The sequence below is a fragment of the Python bivittatus genome, unplaced genomic scaffold, assembly GCF_059951505.1.
Source record: "Python bivittatus isolate LINGU-HERP-01145 unplaced genomic scaffold, Pbiv_v1 ctg000080_np1212, whole genome shotgun sequence".
NCBI classification, from domain to species: Eukaryota; Metazoa; Chordata; class Lepidosauria; order Squamata; family Pythonidae; genus Python; species Python bivittatus.
The window spans coordinates 13,876,559-13,903,957 of NW_028277035.1; the positions used below are offsets into that span (position 1 = coordinate 13,876,559).

General features: G+C 37.4%; 1 protein-coding gene across 1 annotated transcript in view; it reads left to right on the forward strand.

Annotated features, from left to right (window-relative positions):
• Window positions 1–27,399, forward strand: part of CACNA1A (calcium voltage-gated channel subunit alpha1 A) — a 216,363-nt gene that overhangs the window by 176,349 nt on the left and 12,615 nt on the right. Inside the window, exons 37-43 of the mRNA XM_088134001.1 lie at window positions 5,272–5,377; window positions 6,150–6,257; window positions 6,869–6,969; window positions 8,017–8,126; window positions 8,913–9,051; window positions 12,830–12,943; window positions 26,490–26,682. Of these exons, the coding sequence (XP_087990127.1) occupies window positions 5,272–5,377; window positions 6,150–6,257; window positions 6,869–6,969; window positions 8,017–8,126; window positions 8,913–9,051; window positions 12,830–12,943; window positions 26,490–26,682 (871 nt within the window). The remainder of the gene's footprint in view (window positions 1–5,271; window positions 5,378–6,149; window positions 6,258–6,868; window positions 6,970–8,016; window positions 8,127–8,912; window positions 9,052–12,829; window positions 12,944–26,489; window positions 26,683–27,399) is intronic.

A 27,399-nucleotide genomic window follows, 5' to 3' on the forward strand; every position in this document is an offset into this window, starting at 1 on the left:
GAATGCCCTCCGTGGGCTTAGGAGAAAATCAGAATTCTTACCATGATTGTCTATTCTTTGAAGCCAATGGGGGGCATTCAACCTGTCTCTAGTTCAGGAAACTGACATGCATAATTCCATTAATGCTTTTGCTTCATCATATGTGGGGAGTGGTAGGCAGTACTCTGTGGATTTCCTTCTGTTTGACCTTTCGGATCATTGAATCATAGAATGTAAGGATTGGAAGAGACCTTGGAGAACATCTAATCCAGCCCTCTGCCCAGTGCAGGAATCCACTACTATAGCAACAGTGGATTGTAATAGTAGTAGGTTGTCTTTTTTTATGAAACTGAAGTAAATGCACTTAAAGTATAGTGGTTTTTTTTTTTTCCTGTTTAGTTAGCTACAGTATGAAAGACTGGTCTTGCTTTTCCAGGACAATCTGGGAGACAATATGGCTCCTCATCCTCTCTGGAAAGGCAAGTTTAATTGTGGACCCTGCCTACTAGCTCCAGGAGATATAACATCCTGAGGTAGAAAATGCCCTCTGGCGGACTCAGAGAATAAACATTTAAATTAAAAATTCCCACTTCTCTTGAATGAACAAGACAAGGAGATAGAACAACACAAGCAACAAGTATTTTGGAGAACTTAACACCGGATGGTAATTATTCAGGCACATTTGGAAACTTAAGCAATATCCTCGACCACTTGAAGTAACTAATAATCCTTTCTTGGAGTTTAACCACATTTTATAACACATACAGTCTACCTTTTCCATTTGTAATGCTTAGTCTTTTCCCACCATTTCTTATGTAATTTTTTTTCAGAGAAGTTTCTTAAGGAGGAAAAGATGGAATACGTCTATAATACCTTTTGACTGGTAGCACTAGGAACCTTCTATTTCAAAGGACTCTTACTGTCTAAATATAGTACAAGGGAAAGGGATAATATAAATATTAATTAAAAGTTTTCATAATTGTATACAATCACAAACACATAAAGATAGCTTTTGTAAATAAAGTTAAGATAAAAAAAGAGAAGGAAAAGCTTCTCTTGAGCAAAAGCTTTGGCTTGAGCAAAAGAAGAGGCTCAAGCTACATTGCCCTTATTTGCTTGTGGAAGAGTTGCCCCACTCCACTGAAATTAATAGTAGCAATCATGACAACTGCCAAATGAATATACAAAATTGCTTTAAACCAAGCAGTGTTACTTTATCCACTCACATTTCAGTTGTTTTCCAACTGTGAACCTTCTCAGGTTCTAAGGGGACGCTACTGATTGAACTCAAAATCTTCCACTGGCAAATGGTTATTTTAATATTATCCTATAGTGTTTCTGTCTAGAAATAACTTTTGTTTATGTATTTTATTTTTCTTTCTTATTTACTCATCTCTGTGTGGTTCAAAGTTCTGTGGGTGACGCATAGTAAAAACACAAATTCATACAAAACGTAAAGTATACAAATGAATTAAAATTCTGTTAAAAACAGAAATTCTAAAAAATACCATATGAGTAATAAAATTATTGAAACACTATAGAGTCTAACATAGGAAGATTAAATAACTGAGAGGATAAAAAGATTGCTGGTGCTGAAAAAGTAGCAGTGTAAGGACTGGGGAAACATCTATGCTGTAAACTACTACTGTATTGAAAACAAACCCACTTCCATGTACCTACTTGCTACATTTCAGTGTATGAAGACACTCAAACAAAGCAATGCAAGTTAGGAGCAGAAGGAGACACAGAAGAAGATATTCTTTTCTGTCCCAGTAACAGCTACTCATCTTAAGAAGATACCCATTAAAAGTGGAAAATTCAAATGCTTTTAAAAGCTGCATTTAACAGAAAACCTGCTCTTCTAACTGAACAGTGCTTCAAAGAGGAGGCACACATATCCATGTTTTGAAACATCCATGTTTTGAAAATGCTACGATTATGTTCTCTTATCAAATAATGAGCTCTAAACCCAAATTGTAAGGGTTCAGAAGAGGATATGAACTCAATCACACTGCAGCTTGCACCTCCCATCAATAAAAGGATCATGTTCTAGAAGACCAGTCTGAATACAACATGCAGATAGTTTCTGCAAATGTAGCTTTTGATAGAGCTTGAAGCATTAAAGTAGTTTTCAAATAAAGTTGGCTCACAAGGCCAGAATTGCATAAATAGATCAGTAAACAAGCCTGGCTTCTTGTCTTTATATAAGGAGACTAAAAGTCACAGAACAGTCTATATATTCAAGAGAAGTAGAGCAATTGGTTTCAACCCATAGATTTATTATTTAGTGTAAACTGATTTATTTTGGGCATACTAGGTTAACCTGTTATATGAAACTTATGATAAATAAGCTTTGGGTTAGAGGCTTCAGTATCAAGATGCACAGGTTCATTTCCTAGCTGTACTATTTCCATATCTGTGCTTCTATTTCTCAGCTATACATCCTTTGAGTAAACAAGGTGTCCTAGATATAATACCCTACAGTAATTTCCCTCCCTCCTCTACAGTTGATTAATCCCTCTGTTTATGATTTCATCCCCTTATGATTAGTTGTCATTATGCATCCCTAGATTCACTTATATATGCCATTGGCTGTCCAGAAAACTACTGAGAGAGAGAATGATTCTGCAAATCCTTGACTGTGGGGGAAGGAATGACAGTTTCTGAGTGCCTTATCTGACCTGATGGAGAATTGCTGCCTGTATCCATCCATCATTCCCCATTTTTATTTCTGCTGTGATTATTTCGTAGCATATAAACTTTCTTCTGTATCAGATAGCAATCTTAGAGAATCAGCCCCCTACAGAATTGGAGTCTACACATAACTTGGCATTCTCATATTCAATAGCCTGCACACTCTGGCTGACCCAATTTGATGCTTTCATCTCCCTTAACTTGCTAAACCATCTTGCTCCAATGCATGAGAATTTAAGCTGCTGTTCCTGTGCATTCTGTACCACAAAAATTTTTTAAAAAAAAAAGCACAAGAAAATTTAAATTCAGTAAGCAGGAGCTGAAGATTGTATGAATGAAATTATTTATGCAAAGTACAAGCATGTATGAATATCTATACATAATCTGAGGGGGGGTTATGCTTTAGTGGGCACTGAGATTATTTGGGCCAGTATAAAAACATCTTTGGGATGTTTATTGAGTAGAACAAAAAGGGCACAAATGAAGTTGGAAAAAACGTTTGTTAAGTTGGAACAGAAGCAAGAAAAACAATTCACAACCTACTGCTACACCAAAGCCTTATCCATACATTTTTGATGGCAGAATGGGAATGCTTTAATGTGGTAACCTTTGAGCGAAAGCTAATCATGTGAGTGGCAGCAGCAAGTTAGTGATTTTTCTATTCCAGGACTGTACTGCTGGCTCTCAGATTAAAGCATTACTATTATAGGGAAATAATCATAGAGCAGTTGCAGGAGTAACTCTTGTTAACGTATGAAGTCCTGGAGACTGCAAACGTTCTGGAACTAACTAGTGAGTAATAATTACTGAATCCTCCTATGTTGTGTAGTTATTTGATCTTGGCTGCACAATAAAATTATAATTTCTACAACTATTCTAGATGAACTGCCAAAATATCTGAAGTACCATCCCACAATCCTCAGTGAATTAATTTTCAAAATACAGTACAAAGGAATGATCTAAATGATGGGGTTGGGAACATTATTACCTCATCCTATCTAGAAAATGACTCGCCATTCGCCTCCACACAAGACTTTGCATGTGGCCAGAAGCAAAGGATTATCTCTGACAGATTGGATTGAATTATATGACAGAACTGGAGTTGACACACCAGCTTGTAGCCTGTTGATGAACAGTTCAAAAATACAAAGGAATGTAAGGGAACAGGCAGCATTCTTAACAAATTGCCAAAGAGGGAATACTGAATGCAGAAGCACAAAACCCTGGGTAAGCTTTTTTTTGGTAGGCCTCCAATGCAGGCTGGTCTTCAAGATCTACAGGTTTTCTGGACATGAGGTTCCTGAGGGATCTTCTGCTGAATGTGTCATCATCACTTGTATGTGTGCCTCCCACTTTCTCTCTTGCTTTCTTCCTTCCCTGTTTTGATCTTACCTATCATCATCCTGTGCACCTCTGTTCAGTGACATTTACTTAACAAACCCCCAAACCCGTTATTGTCTAACCCCCATTTCCATTAGTCCGCAGCCTATCTCAGCTAATGCACTAGCTAATCAAGCCCCACCCTGAGCATCTTGTGTGATCTCCAGCCCACAGCCTTGGCTCAGAGGAATGGCACATGGCCTATGATCTGTCAGTTTCATTTCTTTCTTTTCTGCGTTAAGGACACACCCATTTTTTGCACCAAGAGCCCACAGTCCGGATCTCTCCCTATAGATCAATCTATATCAGAGCTATGAATGAGTCTCAACATGTATTCTGTGAATGCCTTTACACTGTGCAGTGCTGTGATGCATGCTGCATGCTCCTTTTGCATGCTTCTAATCTTGCACATTTGACAAAACTTGCTCTTGTTCAATGGTTGAGTGCATTCTCCTTGAACCCATCCCTTTACTGCTGCTGTCTGCTGCTATCTTGAAAAGATGGAACTTTGTGTTACTTTACAATTTTTACTTTAAAATACAGACAAAACATGAGCTCTCTGGGGAGAACTCTGTGGGAGTTGAAAGATGGGATTCATTTGAGAATGGAAGTAAAACATCATGTGAAACCTAGTAGGGATTCTGAATAGGATTCCTGAGTTTTGTCAACAACTGTGGGAATAGTATAGAGGCCAGAGCTGTGACTGTATAATCTATATCAGCAGAATCTAAAGGTTAGAACAGGACTCTAAAAACAATTTCAACTCTGCTAAAAACAACGTAATAGATTTTTGGAGAACAATAATTAGCAATAATCATTGGTTCTCCCCAAAGGTTTTACAGTCTAATAGACAATCCTAGTCACATTAATGTGAGAATAGGTTCCAATTATTTTTGTGGGATGAACTTCCAAGCAGCAGCAGCATTCAATTGAACTTTTATGTAATTATTATGTTGAATTATTTTTAACCAAATTTCCTAATGGCTGATGCAAAATCCATAGCATCTATGCATAGAAAATGTTGGGTGAAAGAAAAATGAGATAGAACAATTGCAAGTATTTCATCAGTATGGATAAAACATTTGAATAATAGAGACAACACAGGGAAAAATCTCTGAGCTCAGAGTTCTCCCCAAGGCTCTTATATTCTTCCATGCATGACAAGCTGGAAAGTGAAGGAGGTCAAAGATTCACACATTTCTGCTTGAATTTCTCCAGAGATTACTTCGTATGGACTTACCTGTGGCAGACGACAACACGGTCCATTTCAATTCTACCCTTATGGCATTGATCAGGACTGCCCTTGACATCAAGATTGCCAAAGGCAAGTGCCACTTCCATAGACCCAGTTATTTTCCTGAAAAATAAAAGTATTTTGCGAAATGAGACCGAATACAATATAAAGCACATTTTCAGATACTAATACTAATAATATAAATGAGATAATGTTGGACACAAACACTGCTTATGACAGTAAGAAAATGCCTTATACATATAGGGGGAAGTGACGTAGAATAAGTACTCTGCTTCTCAGATTGCCCAATTATTGCAATGTTAACAACAGCTACAGGAAGGCAGGAGAGCATTGAGTTTTTTAAAAAAACTGTCTTCACAATGTGTATTATTAATTCCTTGATTAATTAATGATTAATTACGTGACCTCTAAATCCCCCCTCTTTTTTTCTTTGATTCCTACGTTAGAGTTCTGTTGGGACTTCTAGTAATTTGCTTCAGTTTTTCTTCTTTTATCACAGTGCATTCCTACATCTCAATAAGATTTCTCCCTGCATTTAGAAAATTAGAAATATGAGGCAAAAAATGATGCTAGAATCCATTTCTCTGACTTGCCAGATAATTATAGAAATATTTCAGATCAGGAACAATCAGATATGCTACCTTTCACCCATAATTTGAAGTGTTATCATTAAACGACTGAACATTTTTTTGAAGGATAGTCATCAAATTTGAACATTTTAAAAGCAAAATTAGGATTAATGTTGATAAACAGTAAATGTTTAACATTTCCATGGGAAGGGGTAGAGTTCAGATTCTAGTCATTTGTTATTTACTTCTCATTCCTGGTTTGCATCTTCCAGGGGGGGCTGACAAACAGCAGATGGATGCTGAGTTGAGAAAAGAGATGATGGCAATCTGGCCCAACCTATCCCAGAAAACTCTAGATCTTCTGGTCACCCCTCATAAATGTAAGAGCAACTTTTTAATCATTACTATCAATGTCAACCTTAAGCCATGTCAACCCTATCTATCTCTACCTTTCTATCATTTTCTCAGTATACAAATACTACTTTATAATCCTACCATAATAACTAAGAACACATGAGAAAATTATTTTAAGCAAAAATCCCTCAAAACCTTTTCAGAAAACTAATGAAAAAAGTTATTTTAAAAACACATTTCTAATTCAGTATCACTATTGCTGTTCTTCCTCTTCCTCCTCCCCCTCCCCCTCCTCCTTCACCTTCACCTTCAAATCAGTGTTGACTCCTGGCAACTCCCTGCAGTTTACTGTTTCAGAAAAATAATTCCCACTTGATTCACCATACAAGGGCATACTGACTATACCTCATTGTGTGATGGTTTATATTAGAAGTGTGAATCGCTGAACTTCCCTTCCCCTTCCAAATGGCCATGGGGGTGGCAGATGTAGTATCCTTGTATAGACCTAGTTGAGAGAATGCCTCTCTGGTCAAACATTTTGGGGCTAAAGACCATAGAGCCACCTATAGGTAATACTAAGGAAGCACCCAGTTGGAGAATGATGTTTGATTTCTGTTCTGTTTTATTTACCCTGCAGCTACTGACTTGACAGTGGGGAAAATCTATGCAGCCATGATGATCATGGAATATTACCGCCAGAGTAAGGCTAAGAAGCTGCAGGCCATGCGGGAGGAGCAGGTACATGAGGATTGTAAATGTCAAAAAATATCCCATTGTTCCCCAATCTGAAAATGTTGTGTGAATGATTTTTTTCTATGCTTTTCATTTACAGCAAATCGTGTGTACTTTAAAATAATGTTAAGATTTTAAAAGGCTTTTTTTTCTTTTTGGTGATTACTCCTAATTAATTCTTGTTATACATGTGTTAGGGACTACAACTCAACCCATTGAATGAAGTTAATTCAGCATTTCTAGAGTACAAAAAGTCCTGGACACATTGACAGCAGACCATATTATGCTTCACAAAGTGCTATGGCCTGGCTAGAAAATTCCATAATTTTGTGTGTATGTGTGCATGTGTGTGCAAATCCATATAATTTTACATTCTCCTTTATTTATATGTTGCTAGAAAGCCAAGAGACCCCAACAATAAGGAATAGATGCACAATATAAAAATAATTTAAAAGTACTTATTTTTGAAATTCTTTGGCCAATCTTATCAGCAGACACATTATTTTCACTACATTGTAAGTGTGATTAATCAGAGCCATTCACAGAATAAAACAGACTGTATATACTTGGAAGCAGAGTCTTTGAAAATGACCCCAGCCAGTAATCTACTCCATTTACTTCGTACTTTTTTACAAATAATTTTTTACCTGAAAAAGTCTGAAGCAAAAGCAGAAATAAAAAGGATGTTCATTCCTGCAGATGTCATTGTTTTGAGGACTGAATTATGGGTAGTAGACTGAATGACAGTCAGACACTCAAGATAATAAAGGAGCAGTTGCCAAGTTTTTCCAACATTTATTTGTTCTTAGAAACGCTATAATAATAATTGTGGTTTCCTTTTTGCAATCTGTGAGCAAGATTTCATTAGAACTGTGATTTTTATACCCTGAAGTTTATGAAGTTGGCAGGTTAATGTGGGGGGGCAAATAGTGTGTTCAAACAGTTTTTCAAATGGTCTGAACTTTACTGAAAGAAAAGAGGTGATGTGATGATGTCTAGAAAATAGCTCCAGCTGTTTTAACATTAATATTTGTATTATCCTATTCCCTTTAGAATCGGACACCACTTATGTTCCAGCGCATGGAACCACCTTCTCCATCCCAAGAAGGTGGCCAAGGACAGAATGCCCTTCCTTCCTCTCAACTGGATCAAGGAGGTGGAATGTGAGTCCCAGTTTATATAGGACAATTCCATCTACACAGAAACTTAGAGTACTTCAGATGAGGCACTTCACTGAACCATTGCCACTACAATTCATTAGAAACTCACTATCACTGGGAACAGGGCCACAGTCAGTACATTATGCCCTACTTTGAGGGCAAAAGATTCCATTCATGACATCTACAAAAAGGACTTGACAGATGACATCATGAAATTCTGTAGAGACATTACCAATCACTCTAGGCCAGAGAATGGGAACCTTTTGTGGCTGGGAGCTACATTTCATTTTGTAATATTATTTAGCCTTCAAAAGCCACAAGGAGCATGGCAACTGACACCATATTATCACCACAATCGCATTACTATTAACATCAAGAAGCTCAGAGATGCACTTTTGTAGCCAATATGGGTGTTCTGTTTTCCATTGGAAGGAAGTCTTGCTATGCTGCTCCCCAGTCTTCCAGCCCTTTTTGTGAAGAAAATGTGATGGTACAATGCACTGGAGAACACCTGCAGTAGATTGTTGGCCAGCTTGGCAGCAGCTAAAGTGAACAATGATCACTCTTCTTCTAGACTAGCAAAAATATAGATAAACCCATAATTATATTGCTGGAATATCAGCACAGATCTGGAAAAGTAAGGATAACTTAAAAGTGTTTTTGTTTTATTTAAACATGGGTTATAGATGCTTGGGGAAGGGACAGATTAATGGATTATGATTGTGCGCATTGATTCATAACAGTTCGGAAGAGACATGGTTGGAATATGACTTTTCTGTCTGTTTCCAGGTGTATACAGGAAGGAGGAATGAAGGAAAGTGAGTCATGGGTCACACAAAGAGCACAGGAGATGTTCCAAAAGACAGGAACCTGGAGCCCAGAGCGGGGGCGCTTAGAGGAAATGCCAAATAGTCGGACCAATTCTCAGGTGGTTTGTATGCCAGCAAGGTGTTTGAACTGGCAGTTACCTGTCTCTTTACTTTTTCTTTCTCTTATCCCTGCTCAACTATGCTCCTATAAAGCCAGCTATATAGCAGAATTTTTCAGAAAAATAAACACTATGAAATGAGAAATTCTATTTTCCATCAGATCATAGGACCAAAAGATAGAAATTGATTAAGCTAATATGGACTGGATATTTGTTTGTGACACATAACCACAGTTTATTGCATCACCATTCTAACTACTTTATGAGGCTTTGATAGTACAATAAGTGTAAGTTGAGTTGCAAATTGTGTTTGTGGTGAAGGATTGGCAGACTGTGTTAATCTTTCCTTTTGACTCGACTAATGTTGTTTAAATTCATCTCCCTGTTTTCGTGTTTTTAAAGAAAAAACAGGACTCCAGAAATAAAGCAAGCCTTCACAATCACAACACTCAAATTATGTGCACTTCATAAGTTTTATTCTGAGAAATTACATGTATATTTCACTAACGTTCAGTTTCAAACTGAAGGAAGAAACATCGATTACCTACACTATGTTGATGACACTACTCTGATAGCAGAAAATGCAAATGATCTGCAGGTTCTAGTAATGAAAGTCAAGGGGCACAGTTAAAAAAACGGAACTTAGATTAAAAATAAAGACCAAACTAATGACAACAGGTACAGCAACCAGCCTTTGTTGTTGTTGTTCAGTCGTTAAGTCGGGTCTGACTCTTCGTGACCCCATGAACCATATTGCGCCAGGCCTTCCTGTCCTTCACTGCCTCCCTGAGTTTGCTCAGTTTCATGCTCATTGCTTCAGTGATGCTATTTAACTATCTCATCCTCTGCCGTCCTTTTCTCTTTTTGCCTTCAATCTTTCCCAGCATCAGGGTCTTTTCCAAAGAGTCCTCTCTTCGCATTAGATGACCAAAGTATCTGAGCTTGAGCTTCATTATCAATCCTTCCAATGAGCAATCAGGGTTGATTTCCTTTAAGATTGACTGGTTTGACCTCCTAGCAGTCCAGGGGACTCTTAAGAGTCTTCTCCAGCACCACAGTTCAAAGGCATCAATTCTTCGGCGCTCAGTCTTCTTTATGGTCCAGCTCTCACAGCCATACATTACTACTGGAAAAACCATAGCTTTGACTATGTGGATCTTTGTCGGCAAGGTGACGTCTCTGCTTTTTAATATGCTATCTAGGTTTGCCATAGCTTTCCTCCCAAGGAGCAAGTGTCTTTTAATTTCATGGCTGCAGTCTCTGTCTGCGGTGATCTTGGAGCCCAAATAAATGAAGTCTGTTACTGCTTCCATTTCTACCCCTTCTATTTGCCAGGAACTGATGGGTCCAGATGCCATGGACTTAGTTTTTTTAATGTTGAGTTTCAAGCCAGCTTTCGCACTCTCCTCTTTCACCCTCATCAAGAGGCTCTTTAGTTCTTCTTCACTTTCAGCCATTAGGGTGGTATCAGCCTTAGAACTGACAATGAAGATACTGAAGTGGTAGATAGCTTTTGCCTTTTAGGATTGACTATCAACAGTAAAGGAACTAGCAGTCAAGAAATACACCGCAGACTAGCACTTGGTAGAGTCACAATGAAGGTCCTGGAAAAGATATGCAGATGCCAGGATGTATCTATACTTACAAAGACCAGAATCACGCAGGCAATGGGTTTCCCTGCGACACTCTGTGGAAGTGACTGTTGAACCTTGAAGAAGCAGTATAGAAACTTTGGTGTTGGAAAAGAGTCCTGAGGATAGCACGGATAGCTAAGAAAACAAACAAATGGATCAGAGAACAAATCAATCCAGAGCTCTCACTGGAGACACAAATGATCAGGATCAAATTATCATATTTTGGACATGTTATGCAAAGACCTAGCTCTCTTTAGAAGTCTCTAATGCTGGGAAAGGTAGAAGAAACAAGAAAAAGGGGATGACTAGCAGCAAGGACTCAATTATAGCAGCAATGGGTGCACTTTGGGGACAGATATATTTAAGCACCTTCAGTGCTGGAAAGGTAATCAAATATAATTAAAACCAAGAACTTTCAAGGACTGCAAGAGTAGTAAGTAATAACTCTCAAGCTGAACCCACAATGTTAACTAATCAATATCAATTCCATCCTGATTGAAATTAACCGATAAATCCAACTGTATTGTTTAAAATTAGGCAAATTAAAACTACCATCATCATAAGAAAGATAGACTATTAACAAGGAGATCCTGGGTATTTGTAACTTCCATGAAAAAATTAATCATTAATTTATCAATTTATTTTAAATATTTTAATGGAACCAACATAGGCATTGCTCTTAAAGTATGTATCAGTCTTGATGCAAAATTTAGTCACAACATTAATTCTTCCTCACAAACTTAACAGTATTTTCATCCACCTCTTAATTTTGTTTTTTACCTGCATGATAAATTTTGAACTGCTCTTATCCATTAAATTGGATATTTTACTGGGGAAAGTAATAGCTGTTGGACAATTATATACAAATCCAATTCTCTCTATAACCTGAACTTTCTTGCTGACTGGCATAATATTTGACTTACTCCAATTTTTTGCATACTCAGAATATTTCCCATATAAATGTACCACTTCTACAAATTTACATAAAGATAGTTGGTAATCATTGCAAAAAAATTAAATATAATTTGCATAAAATAACATATTTAGTCATATTCATCTAAGCTAATTCCTTTAACTTCATTAGCTTGTCTTATTAGGCATACCAGAGTTTCAACATAACATTAAAAATTAGAGCTGAGGAACATTCCTGATGAGTTCCATGTTGCATTTTAATTATTAATGAAATAACCACATTAGTAGTTATGTGAGTGGATAGATTAAGGTAATAAATTGTAATAAAAGAAATAAATTCTATAGGAAATTTAAACTTCTGCAACACTTGGATAAAAGTTTGATTTGAACTATATGAAAAAAAATTTCCACATCCAAAGAAGCTAGCAGCATAGATTAATGTGTATCAACATACAACACTATTATATCAAATGGAAGCCATATATTATCTGAAGCTTGATGCCCTTTCATGTAACCATATTATGCAGGATGAGTTATTGCAGGTAATAACAACTGAAATTTCACCAATGTAGCTGCAGAATCTTAGCATCAACGTTTAACATAGCTTTCAGATGAAATACATGGGTAGGATCCATAACTGACTTCAAAATTAGTGATGTAAGGTTCATATATAAAACTGACAGGGCTTTATTTTCATAAGATACCTGAAATATCTCCAGATGTATAGAAGATACTTCTCCTTATTTTTTTTATACCAGTCTATGATTATCCCATCTTGCCTAAGGGCCTTTCCAGATTTTATCATATCAATAGAATATAGTGCCTCTATTGCTTATATATGTTCCAGTGCTGAAGCATTTTGGGGATAATTTTTCTTGTACCAATAAGCTCCTGCTGTATTCTGGGAGCTCCAAGGATATCTCAATGTTTTGGTTTTGTCTTTAAAGTTCCTTGGGAGATAGAGATGCATGTATTGGAACCAAATGTTCATTCCCTCTGATCTTGGGTGGAAAGCTTTGTAAGAGCTAGTGAACAATGAAATTCACTCTGCTAGAAAAAGCACTTAAATTATTTAGCAATGACTAAGTAATTTTTGAAAGTTGTAGTATTTCTTCATCTTTGCAGTTTATTATTTCTGTTTCTCCCAATTGCCCTAGCTGTTGAAAAGAATAACATTTCTTCTATCTGGCTTCTTATGCTTCTAATCCTAATATCTTCCTTGTCTAATTAAGTCTGTAGAGATGCGGGAGATGGCAAAAGATGGCTACTCAGATAGTGACCAGTATTTACCCATGGAGGGTCATGGACGGGCTGCCTCCATGCCACGATTGCCTGCTGAAAACCAGGTGAGGGTTTTTTTTTAATTTGGCCTTCTTTGAACTTGAAACCTATGGTAACTTCCTCATCTCAGCATCCTCTTGCTTCTAAGATAACAGCTTCCCTCATTCTCTTTGACATGTATTCACTCACATAAGGAGACAGTGATGTTAGGGCCTGTACTGATGCAAAATGAAATAATGTTTCAATCTATTCTTCATATAAGGACTGCACAATCTTTCCAAGAATTATCATGCTGTGAAGGCTTTGCTTTCACATCACAAATAAAATGAAAACATCTTTCTAGCTCTGAGCCAAACAAATGTTTCACAAAAGACAATCAACATCGTATGTTACTCATATCCAAAAAAGGGCAGGGTTACTTTTCAATATGATATTTCATTTCAATTACACTTGAAAAGGAAATGGTATCATAACATAAATATCACACTGAAAAAATTTTCTTCTGGTTTTTTATAATTAATAATTCAGTTACCCATTTAGAAAAGGGTACATGAAATACACTGGCCATTACACATCACAGCATCTGTTATCTTTTAGGATTCTCCCATCCCACTTAGTCATAGGCAGCACACTGGAAAAGTGAGAGGGTTGAGGGGCAGGGTATAGGTTGTTTTCTCCATTCTGTGACTGAAGATGTCCAGATATCAATACTTCTTCTTCATGACTTCAGCCTTGGACTCCACCCCTCATCTTAATCTCATTAAATTCATGGAAGATACTTATTTCTCCTAAGCTAGGGGCTTTGTGGTATTGCAGCATAGATGTAAGCTTTTCTAAAAATATAACTGAAAGAGTGCCTTACATGCATCAGAAGTTAACTCTATCCCAATGTATTTATCCACAGATGATGGAAAAACCAACATGCACTCCTATTAATATCACAGAATCAGCATTCCCTTATATTCTTAGTGCTACCACTGCCTGCACCTCTACTCCACTCCCAATATACCAAGATGTCATCAGGTATTTTAGGTAGGGAAGTTCTTGGATACTTTTACAGCCTTCTGGTCTTAAGCTGGCAATCGATGTAAAAAGATCAAGCAATCCAGAAGGTCCAGCAGAGATAGAGATGAATGTTTATTCTCAGTCTTGGCAAACAGAAGGGCATGATGAGAGGAAGTATAGAACTGCAGGCACTTTGCCCTGCCTGCACTCCAAGCTACTGTTGCCTGTCTGACTAAGTATCACTATGATGCATTAACAGTCTGTAGGCACTGAGAAGTTGGTACACATTGCTTTCAATTTGCATCAGTAACTAGTGCTCAGAAGTAGGTAACATTTATTCGAAACCATATATGTGAGCTCTCTAGTAGCAGGCTAAGCTCGTTTTGTAGCCAAGATTTAAAACATTAAAGGATGGGGACAAGCTGTGTCTCTTAAAAAATGTAAAAAAAAAAAAATTACTAACTGAACAAAATAAAGAAACAAATCCTACTTCAAGAGATATTAGTGCAATCCAAGGGAAAAAAATAACAAACCTCTGTCAGGAGAAGAATAAGGGAGTTTATATATTTATTTATTAAACTTATCTCCTGCCTTCTACCCAGAAGCTCAAGGCAGCATTCACAATACTCCTTTCTCCTATTATCTTACAAGAGCTCTTGTGGGCTGTCTTTTTCTTTTTTCTTTTTACCTAATGTCCAATGGAGCTCCCTACAACACCCAGGAACTGCAAATTAGCTTTCCCTTGGCTCATATACCTGCTCCACTACTACCCCATGATGGTTAGACACATGTTCAATGCCTCAGGAATACTTTTTGTTCCCTTTGGTATCCTTGGTTGGATACACAAATTCTACTATAATGGTGCTATGGGCAAAATAGAAATTTATTTTATTCTGTTGGTTTGTAGAGGGTTGTTTTGTTATGCTAGTCATGTCCCCTCTCTGCATCTCTAATGGTGAGTGGAGGAAAAAGCTAAAGCTGTCAAAAAGCTGTCAAGTTTGAGCAGCTACCTCGGTATGGCCTGTCACAGCACAGCTCCTATCAAAGTAAAGGCTCTGACCTTAAGCAGCTACTGTCCAGCTAACAATGTTCAGTTCCTGATCCAGCATGCAGCATGTGTTACAATAGCAAATTTTCTAGGACTATGGGATGCAATCTCAGCAATCAGTGTTGTGCTAGATTGGGGAATGGGGGGATGAAACAATGTGCTTGAGTGTGGGGGCTCTTTTGCTAAGCATGTGCCAAGCAGCAGTCGCTCTTAGCATGCTCTGCTATGTAGAAGCATTTACTGTTGTACCAACAGGCTAAGCATATTCATGTTTCTGTGTTTATGTGTGCAAGTGAGAGCTTGGGCATACTGTGATTTGAAGAAATTGCACAAAGTAAGTGTACCATCTGCAACATTTCTTGCACAACTACACTTCTCTCTTCTGGTAGCAGGGCCTATATCTTAATTTACAAGAACCTCTAGAGTCAGAATCTGGTGAAAATTTCAGCTACAGCAACCTAATTGCAAAACACTGACCTTGCCTTTATAGCACAAGCATAATGAACGTACAACAGCATTCCCCAACCTGATACTCTCCAGATGTTTTGGAATCTGGACTGTAGTTCACACAATCCCTAGTCATCATAGTCACTGGTCATACTGGCTGAATATAATAGGAATTATTACCCAGTACACCTGATTTGCACAGAGGTATTCACAGAATTCAACAGCTTCATCAAAATGACAAAATGAGTGTCACAGTATTGCCATGCAAGCTCCTCCCCTTATATATGTGCTTGTGACATCACAACACAGATATTAAAGGAAAGGAGCTTGTGTTCCAATGACATGGCACCTGTTGCATCATTTGCCCACTCCTGCAGTTGCCTTTGATATATATTAGACATGAAGGTTTCTCTCCATGATGAAGAAAGTTATCTTGGGCAAGCTGCATTTTAACTTAGAGTATACATTGGTTTTCAGTATTCTCAGCAGAGGGTACCTCACTAATAATAACACTGCATTTTCAAGAAAATACCGGACAAAAAGTTAATGTTTTGATTCAGTACTGGTGCTGGATTAATAATGCCTGCAATGTAGTCTTATCCAACAGCTCCTAGAGGAAAGTGTTGCTTTCTACACAGCCTAATCATGGAAACTATGGTGCAAAACAAGGGGTCCTGTTTGTAAGGAAGGCAGCAAATGGTGTTGATTCTCCTTTACCCTTTTGCATGAGCTTTGTTTCTGTTTACCAAATCTCAAAGAAACAGAGAGCATTAAGGGGATAGAGGGATGAATCTGCTAAATGTTACACAGTGACAGCTCAAAGTAAGGCCCAGCCAAGACACCTCAGACAACCCTTCTTCTCTGTCACCATGTCCAGCTCCTCCACGTGAAAAGGAGGATCTGACCAATAGGAAAAAGTGGAATGGAAGACAGTCTATCAGTTTCCTTTGCTATACTCTCTCAGTTCTTTCTCTTGTCACTATAGCTTATCTGTCTAAGCAAGAAACAAAATTCTGCTACTTATACTTGTATTCTGTAGATATATTTGAAGATACGTAGTCCTTTATGTCTGCACACATTTGAGGCAGGTCATAGCATTTCTAAGTAAATGTAATACTCTGTGATAACCACCACACTGCCTGTATTTTATCTTTCCAAGTTTGGTAATTCTATTTCATTAATAACAAATGTGTGTACATATTTGCCTTGCCCACTGCTGGCAAATAGAGTTCTCGACCATTTGGTAGTACTGCCTTTCCTCTTACTCTGTGGCTTCAAGAAACAATAAGAACTCCATGACAGCCCTACCCCTTGTCTGGCTGAGATGAGTCCTGGACATTGCTATAGAATTGTTGCTTCTGCTATTGTTCTTTGGGTCTTTTTTGTAAGAATTAAAGGAAAATAAATAGTTACTGGAGGTAAATACCTATCCAGCATCTAATATATAATTTAGGGTTGACTCGTAATTTAGTTCTGTTGAACTGACACTTTGCAAACAATTCCATGATAGTGTCCATACAAAAACTATGTCTTGAAGGAGCTGATAGTAATCAGATGCATACAACTTTAGACTCTTGTCAAGTTTCTGTTACTATCTTATTTAACTCATTTATCCCAACTTTTGCCTCAGGAAGTACTTTTGGGGGCTGCGTTTATAAATTCTCCTCACAGATATACATCATTAGTTATATCATTACTTTTCTGTTCCAAATTGGGTAGCTTTTGAAGCGTTCCACCGAAGGCACAAGTCACATTGGGTGTACTGTTTGCAGCTGGGCTTTAGTGCCCTCTGGAACACCATCTGGCAGACAAGAAGATGAGAAGATACTTGCTCAAATACTTCTGCCACTATTTCAACTTCAGAAAAATAGTAGAGGCTGGAGGGCTCAAGAAGCCCTTGCATATGTTCTTCCTACCTTGGTCTTTGTAGGTCTTTGAAATAATTCAAACTATTCAAGTTTTACAAGCTGATAGGGATATTTCTTTAAGAAGTGGCTACAGATAAGCCCTGAAGAGGCTACACTGTTTTAGTGGTCTTAAGTTGCTCTAGAACATCATTTTGTCTTTGGTATGTTGGGATGATGCCATTTTAGTAGTTTCTATGAGGGGGAGGGTTTCTTTAATTTTGTCACAGTGGTCACCACAAAGTTCAAAATGAGCTTCAAGTCTTCCTACATACAGTATAACAATTCCCAGCTCGGGGAAGTTTAATTCATCTCTGAAAGCTTGTGGATGTCTCCTGTTTTATAGCTCTAAATATGCAAAATAAAGCACTCTGAAAAATCCACTTAGTGGAGGTAGTTATGAGGGCACTTCCACTGGTCAAGCTGATTGATAACAGTAGCAGAAAAAGCAGGGATGATTAATTAAAATGCAATTACCAGTGAAGAAGATAAAGCATATATTTCCTGTTTTCTCAGCTTTGTGACCACCTGGAAGAAGTCTGTTTCTTAACTTTCTTCCTATTTTATACCACCATCACCTCATGCTTGTACTGTGAAAATGTCTTGGCCAAAACAGCAAACTCAACAATCACTAGATCACTTGGTCACAGTCTTTTCTATCATGGCAAGTCTTTTTTTTTTCAAAGTATGCTGCAATGATGGTATTCAAATCTGCATCTTTATAGTAAAATTAGCATAAACACATCTTTATGCAAATTTGTATATATCTTTATTTCTCCTTTTTGGAGGAAGGGGTTATGCAAGTGCTACTTTATATAGGTTTAGTAACCTTTCAAAGGAAAGTGGGGACTGATACAGTTCTAATAGACAAGACATCCTTTTTGTTGGTTAGAGACAACTCAAGAATTAGGTCACCAAAAAAATATTCATGGCAGCAGACCCTACCAACCTTGCCTACTAGATAAACAAAGTAGCATAATCATTCATACTTTACTTATTAGTCTACTTCCACCAAACAGTGGCTCTTTCATCAGTCTATCAGTATTTTTAGTATTCTCATTAGATCTGAGAGACAGGTTACAAATAACATTTCAAATCCAAATAAATAGTATACATGCAATGGATTTCCATATCTTGAATTTTTCAACATCTTTCCTCTTTCCAATTTTATAAATGTTCTTCATTTTTCCATTGACCAAGCCCTACTTACAAATTCTTCTGTAGTTCCTGAAGCAAGTATCTGCTTCTCTTGGGTTGGACTGGAAAGACTAGAATAGAGGAAATGGGAAAATTCACAAATGTATGGCCTGGGGTATTTGTCTGTGTTTGGTTTGTGCATAATGTTGCAGCTTTTAACAGTGGCTGAAGGTTCCAATGGCTTGGGCTTGTTGCGGCATGTTTGGGGGAAGATATGGGGCCTTGCTGTTATCTCTGCTGCTCTGCTCTGCTCAGCTCTGCTCAGCTCTGCTCTGCTCAGCTCAGCTCAGCTCTGCTCTGCTCAGCTCAGCTCAGCTCAGCTCAGCTCAGCTCAGCTCAGCTCAGCTCAGCTCAACTCATCCCTTCTGAGAACTGCCTGTCCCTTTGTGGTATTGTCCAACTTTGTCAGTTTTGGTTGAAACAACCAAAGGAGGAGATGAGCTTCCAGCAGTGGGCTGGACTGGTCTTATGCATAAATAACTGACATTAACTTGACTATTCTCTCCTTACACTCCCCCCCCCCATCCCTTTTCTATATTCTGGTTCCTCCTCCCTTCCCCTTGGTCCTATACCTCCCTTTGCTTTTATATTTATTTCCTTCTCTCTCTTTCTTTCCCGTTTCTGTGTGCACCGTCTTGTATGGCTGCGACAGAGGAGGAAGGCACGACCGCGAGGGAATAATCTCAGTGTATGTACTGCAGCCTGGGCTCCTGGCTCTGTGCGCTCACTGCCTCCAGTTCCCTTCCCCTGAGCTCCTTAAAGTAGCAAGCTGTCAATTGTATGTGTCCATCTAGTCTTACACACAGCTTTCTTTTCTAATCTTTCAACCTGAAGCCCACATGGTGACTTTCCCCATTGTTTTTGCTACATTAAGTGCTGTATGGGCACATCTTTCTCTCCTGTTCATGATTCTGTTGTCCTTTTGTCTACATTAGGCTTTCTCATCAGTTACTATCTTATTCTCTGTTCCTTCCCTCTTCCATTCTCTCTGCTTTTAAACCATGCTCATTATTCAATTCCTGCCTCTGTTGTCTGCCATGCTAGTTTCAGTGGTCACTAAATATTCTGTAAACCCTCTAGCTCAATGGCAAATGAGTTTTCTACCACTACTGTACTTTAATGGAACTTGCTATTGGGCAAGGGAGCTTCTAAGCCAGTTCTAGTTTTTGTTTGCTTATTGTACCATCTCATCCCTTAATACTTCAGGTATTCTAACTAAGGTTCTGTTCCTTCCTCAATTTGCTACCTCCTTAGAGGGCATGAAGAAACCAACAATTCTACCAGCCAGATTTTCCTCCCCTTATGAATAATCTTACTAGTGACCAGCTTGTGGCATCTTAAAGATTTTATAGTTCAGAACCCACTTCATTACACACATCTTCAGTTGGCAGTAGTAACACAATCACATACATGTCTGCACAGCAGTAAGATACACTAAATCCACTTTTCCAAAAATTACCCCAATAAATCCCTTGGAACTTCTTTTTTCAGTGGATAGCCATATGATGTTGCTGTATATCTATTTAACTTTAAGATGCCATAAGATGTCCTTTTGTTTATTTTTGTTCTATCAGCTCTTACCATTTTCTCTGTTTTGATTTGGAGAAGAAAGAGTTATACCTCAAACAAAACCTATTCTCTCTTCTCACATTTTTCCAATAAACCCTGGATTCTAGATCCAATAGTCTCCTTTCTTTCTTCTGCAAGATGATTAGCTGTGCATTTGTAGTTGAGGAATCAGAAGTGCATTTAGCCATGCCTTCCAGAACAGTCTACTGTACTCAGTCACCAAGCAGACTTTGTTTCTTTCTTCACAGCATTAGCTCTAAATGCAAAAGTGAGAGAGCATTTAAGTATAATGAAAGTTTCCCTTGGTTTCTATTACAATGATGGAACATGGAAGATAGAACTGCCAAAGGAAATCAAGATGCAGCACTGAGTTTTTGATCTCTCTTTCTCATGTATAAACTATGCAGTTAATGCTTGGCTTACGTTGCCTTGACTTGGTGAATTGACAGGTATAGTAGATATGACATGACCACTAAACATCAGACTTCAAAATAATTCTGTGCAGTGGGTTCATAGATTAGAGTTCTTCCAACTAATTTTATTCCTTATTACTATGACTTTAATACAAAAGAAATGCTGCAGTATTTCTGACATACAGGTACCAAATATCATACTAACAGGGGCAAAACTTACAAGTTTACTTAAACATTTTCTTCAGGTGAATTTAGGATGGATAGCATGCCTATTCTAATTCAAGAACCACAAGCTATTCTATAAGTAACCATAACCTACTGCAGAAAAGAACAATCGGGTATAAAATAACAGTTTTAGAGTGACTTCAGGATGAGATTATATATTATACCATGCATATTAAAAAGATAGTGTAAGATTAAAAAGGAATGTGAGATAATCTACACTAGTTACAGTTTTTTTTTTCTGAGATAATGTTGAATATCTCAGGGAAAAATGATTTAGACTTACTGGTATTGATGTTGCTAGGTTAATTTGATGAATCCTGCACAGAAAATTATAGTTAATATTTTAGCTGTCCTAATATAAAAACAGAATGAAATTAAAAGCTAGATTTGTTGGGTTGAAAAATTTAACTATGAAAAAGGGGCAGTTAGTTTTAATTCTGCTATACATGCTTACTAACATTTGTGGAAGAATGACCATTTTGTAAATTAATTACCCAAGAACAACCCACCAAACAAGCAAGCAATCCATCAGAAACCTCTGGACATGACAATCCTTTCTCACTTATATCTTAGTCCTTAATTCCTGGAAAGAAGTCAACATTTAGATCTTAGGATGTGCCACTGAAAGACTCTTTTAAGCAAATGCAATATAAAACAGATTAGATATTGATAATATTGCAATAATCTCTATTTGCTGTCTTTACCTTATTAGTTTATTTTGCCATTCTGCATTACCTCTTTAATACAGTTGTAAAGTTCTGTCACATACTGTCTTTTTCATTAAGTTTACCCATGAAATTGCCATTTTGGAAGAGATACTGCTGTTCTCATTTCCTATGCCCCATTAGGAATGGGCAACACATTTTGAAGAAGAAAAGCTTGTTCACTTGTAGCTGATGTTCTTTAAGATTATCTCTGTCCATTCTCAGCCCCAGATCTCCATAATCATGTCTTCCCATCTGTCTCAGAAAACTATCCAAAATAAATTGATCCTAATGGGATTATGAAGACAAAAGGGTCTTTAGCAACTCTGCAATCTTTGTTTGGTTACAATTGTGGTTCACCATGCACATGCAGTCCCATGTTCAGGAGGCAACTCCAACAGTTTTCTACTGGGAAGAGGCTTCTGGTTGCATATGCATCTGTCCTCTAGGTGGGAAAAGGGGAAAGACATCAGAAAGCACACCAGTTACAAGTGAGTAATTTCTCTCTCTTTCTCTCTTCCTCTGTGGATCAGAAACAGTCGAATAGTAAGGAGGGATTATGAACAAGGCTGATAATTTGGGGTTTCAGAAAGAGCTGAAACTAGAACATCAAGTTTCTATTTCCAAGCCTGTATTACTTGTTCAAAACAGTATAGGGAATCAGGAAACTGGTTTCTTTTCTCTGGTATTTCAAGCGCAATCATGTCTGAGCAAACCCTTCGTTTCCCTGTATAATATAGTGAAGCAGTGTTAGCTTTTCCAAGGTGACGGTTGATTGTCCAGTTGCTCTGGACAAACATAATGAATGGAACACACTGTTTACAATTGATTAAGAAACATGGTTGATTATGTATGAAAAATAGTATATTTTCTTTCCCTAAAGTTTAGCTAGACTATGCTGAAAACTTAAAACAACAACAGAAATATAGCAACAGGCATAGTAAGTCCAGTCTTCTCTGATATTTCTGGACTGTTTTGATTGAGATATATGCTAATGGGAAGAAAATGCCATTTTCTCCTATTATCAAATTAAAGGAATGCTTTGCCCGGAGAATAGCATTTAAGCAACTGTTAACTGACCAATTCATGTTTGAGGGATTTATAAATACAGCTCAAGATAATGATAGCTGCTTTGTATTGCCCCGCCACTTGGGGGCATATTTCATATGAGCACCCTTTACTTTTTAGCTTATAAAGCCTTTGGTTCCCATTTTTTTTTTTTTGAGATGAATTATCTCAAAGAAATATTATTACTTATATACCCAGTCAGGTCTGCCATTCCTTTCTAGAAGAAATGTGGTGAACTATATTGGACGTTGTTTAAGATAGTGTAGAAAATCATATTATGTCAGTTCTGGAACAGCCATACTCATAATATGGCAGATAATACAAAAGTTATGCAGGCAAGGTGATGCAAATGAGGATGATGATAATACAATTTGTATGAATCTTTCTGTTCATAGGACAGTCAAGATGGCTAATGATAAAAAAATAAAATAAAAAACAGTCAAAATCACAATTAATAATTCAAGCCGAACAATCCTGGGTAAGGAGAAAGATTTCAACTCCTTTCCTAGAAGCAAAAAGAGTGGGAGCAACTTGAACATATCACTGAATGGTATTCTAGACTCTACAGATTTACTGTCTATGGATGCTTGAATTCATGAGTGATAATAATAATAATTTATTAAACTTGTATGCTGCCCAACTTTCAACAATTCCGGGTGTCTCACAACAATCAAACAAAGAAATTACAATAAAGCATTAAAAATAAAGAAAAAAATATTCAAGATTTGTTAAAAATTCCAGGGTTCCACTTTTACTTTTCTATTTTGTCCTTTTTCTGCATTTTGCAATCTCAAACATATTTTGATCAAAACAGATTTTTTTTTTAGGAAAATATTCCACTATTAGGTTGAGACTTGCAAGTCTTAATTTTAACTAGGCAGTAAAGCCTAAATGCACTTCTTGCTTGGAACACAATGGACACATTCACAAAAAGAAAAACATTAAAAATATATAAATCCATAACACAGAGAAGGCAGTTTGGCTAAGGTATTTTCTTTGGCAGCCACCAGTTTTTCATCCCACCCACCTGACTTCATCTTTTACAGGATTATTTTAATATTTTCCAATGCTGTAAAGCATCAGCTGCCATCATCAACCTTATGTACCAGAATGACTTCATAGGCATTCTTAGATGGTTTGGGTTTTTTATGTGAACGGGTGCAAGACAGTGTTTGACTTGGAAGTATGCCTCTTGCGCAGAAAGAAAAAAGATAAATTGAAATGAGAAGATAGTAGGGATGGGTGGGAAGTGGGATGACTAGAAGGATGATAAGAGACAATCTTGGCATTCTGTCTTCTGGTAAATAGGTGTTTAGGGCTGACCACATCTATCTTGGCAGTCTTCTCATGAATAAGTAAGCTTCCACACTGCAGCTATTTTGTGAGAATGTGACAACATAATTTCAGATGATTCCACCCACCCCTCAAATCACCTAGCCTTATCTGTATATTATAAAACTTTAGATAAACAGTGTTACAGATTACTATATGCAAATATTATTTGGTCAATTTTAGATTTACAAATCTCAACTCAGTGTACAACAGAAATACAGTACATTCTTATATGCTGTTGCTTTTGTCTTTATTAACCTACCAATGACTAATGCATGTTGCATTTTATCTATATAGATTTGTAATTTCTAAATGTACTTTAAATCTAAACCTAATTCACATTAGTAGAATGCAATACTTTTCACATTATGATATTTTAAAATAACACTCTGTTTTGTACTCAAGATTTTGTACATCCTTTATTTAGAAAAGAGTCTTTGATCATCTTGTGAAGGTTTCTGTGACTGGAAGCAAGGATGACATTTTCCTTGTACCTTCCTCCTAAATCTTCTCCAGGAGGTTGGGAAATGGGGAATTAGAAAAAAAAAAAGGAATTTGCAAGATCATTTCCCTCCCATTCCCAAAGCTTCAGCATTGTCAAAAGCCTTCCATGAATAAAAGAGAGCATAAATCCTACAATGATTACAAGGTTTTGCTCTTTCCTTTTCCTTGCTAAGGCTTACTTTTGTATAAACTTTTTGAGTGTTTCTGGTGAGCAGTTCTGAAGCATAGTGAACTGCTCCTCTGAGAGTAAATGCATCAAAGTGTCAGGCTGAGCCCAACCTGACAATTTTTGAGATTGATATATGTGACATGAAGAGCAGTAAACATAAATAAAAGACAATATGTGGCTATGTGTATGTGGGTGGAAACTTCCCCTGTACAGAATTTTCCATGTTTCTTTTTCTGTTAAATTATTGTCTTGCATTTATTGTTTTTGGGTTACAAGATCGCCTTCTGACATCTTTGGTCTGAGACCATGGGAGGCAAAGTGGTTCTCATGTGTTTCTGGAGACACTCTCTCCATTTGAAACATGCCAAACTTCCAGCTCCACCTATTTTTTATATACTTTGAATGGAAAAACATTACTTAAGAAATTGGCAAGCTGTGAAGCACCAGTCTCCAGCATAATCTTTATTTACAAAAATTCCTCTGAATTCTACATAGGCCCTATAGATGCTCTTAGAAAGTTAAAATGGGGAGTAGTCAAACATAGTGTGTTGTTCAAAAATGTGCCCATCATTCAAGAAAAAATGTGGAGATAAGCTGAACTGATAGAAAGCATCAGAGAATGGAAAAGCTACAAGAGCACAACTGAGGATGATTTAAGCCAATCTCATTCATGGACAGAGGAGGAGGTGAAGGTAACATCCTGGGGAATAGGCAGAAAAAGGATGTTGCCAGAATATGTTTCTATAATGGTTAGGTGAAACAGGGGAAAGACCCTTCAAACCAGATTTTCTGTGTCATATTCCTGAAATGAATTAAAAGTCAGTAGTTAGACAAGAGTGAGGAGGGAAGGAAAAAATCTATGTGATTGTTGCTGGTTCCAGTCTTAAAGTACTACGAAATTTGGACTAAATTGTTATCCTGTGGTGAGTTTACAGGTCCTGGAACAAAATAATGATAGCTAGAATTCAACAAACCATGCAGCAGAATTAATAGCTATTAGTATTTCTTCTTATGGAGCAATTACACTCAGTAGCATAATGAATGAACATATTGGCATCCAGAATATAAGCATATATTCATACTCATTTAAAAAGAGACTTCAGACAGATTGGTCAAGATTTTTAAACCTAATTTTCCTCATTGTGATTAAGATTCTACCCAGATTCATGAAAGAGATGATGTGATTTATGACGCAAAGGAATTATAGAGGCAAAGAAAAACATGGAAAGAGCAACACAATGGCAGTCTGTGGTCAGAGGCATCACAGAATCTGATGGTTTCATCAGAGTGATGAAACAAACATTGCAACACGACAATGCAAGCAACACATGTACAAAAGGGGCAGAGCCTGGGTTGCATTGGTACAAAGCTCATTTCATTGCTGCCTCTTCCCTCCAATATTTCTATCTCTGGGAGTTTGAACTGCATTACAGGGTTTATGGAATACTATTTAATTTGTTTAATCTGAGGTTGTAAATAAGTTTTCTTTCTCTTGGGGTAGGTAATCTCTTCATAGGTATTTCCTTTGGCCAAAGCTCTTTCATGACATTGACCAGAGAAAGTAATGTATGCTTTTATCTCCATTTAATAGCATCCATAGCCAAAAAAGCTTCTGCTGAATTGATGCTCCTTTTCTAGCTCATTCAAGAGGGGAATGCAACATGGCAACCACGTTCTTCTTAGCTACATTCATAATGTATTCCTGACCTTATTGGAAAAGGAGGGAGTGTCAGCTGTTAGGAACAAGATATTTCTAATCCATAATTTAGGCACAGAGTAAATGCAAGAAGAGAGTGGTATATGTATCAACAGTTTTGTATATCCCATAGTTTTTTAGGTGTTGTAGAAAGATGTACAGGATAATCACTCTGATGGGGTATATTTCTATTTCTCTGGCTGAAGTACATTTAGGCTGAATAATAGCCTATTTCTGTAACTTTATCCCACACTTCACAAAATCCATTGGCTTTTGTTTTCTTGTAAGGCTCCACTGATATTATTATACTGGGTTTCTATCCCTCTCCAGACCATTGCCGATACAAGTCCCATGAAACGCTCTGCCTCCATGTTGGGCCACTCACGCTCCAAAGGCACACGCTTGGATGATTATTCTCTGGAAAGAGTAATCCCAGAGGACAGCCAGCGACATCACCGCCGACGGGAGCGGACCCACCGTACATCAGAACGTTCACTGAGTCGATACACAGATGTGGACACAGGTAACAAAAAATTCAAGACAAATGGAAATCAATCCTAGGGAAGGGAATGGGAAGCCTGTGGTTTTCCAGAAAGTTGTTTCTCATCATCTTCTCAGGTGGACATAATTTCAAAGAAAACACTGGGTGTTAGCCTCCCACAATTTTTTTTTTCTAAGAAAGCCTATGAGGCTCATGCATAATTTTGGAAAGAAAAAATTATGCTTGAGAATAATCCTGTTTTGAATATACTAGCTACCCTTCTCTTGTATAATTAACTCCACCTAAGATGTCTGAATGTGCAGAGACAGAAACTATCCCTCAAGAATCTTTATTCTTTTTGGGGTGGGAGGAAGCCAGTCTTCCCCAAATGCTGACCTAGAGACTGGGTCACATAACACCATGAACCCACTAAAATGGCTAAAAAGGAGGGAAGGAGAATTAAAGTTCAGCATTTTGTTAGAACCCAACCATTATTTGACGATGTTGTGTGAATCAGGCCATCATGTTAAACTATAATATGGCCTCATTTGTTTGGACACTGCATAAGATGTACGGGTTTTTTCTTTCTTTCTTTCATTTTTCTGTTTCCTACTGTTAGAGATGTAAGCTACCCAGAGTTCCTGGGAGTCATGTAGTCCAATAAAATAAATATTATGCAAACACAGTTAATATGTTTTGTTAATCCCAATTTAGGATTAGTGTGTTGTATGAACCTAGCCAATGGATATGCATACAGCC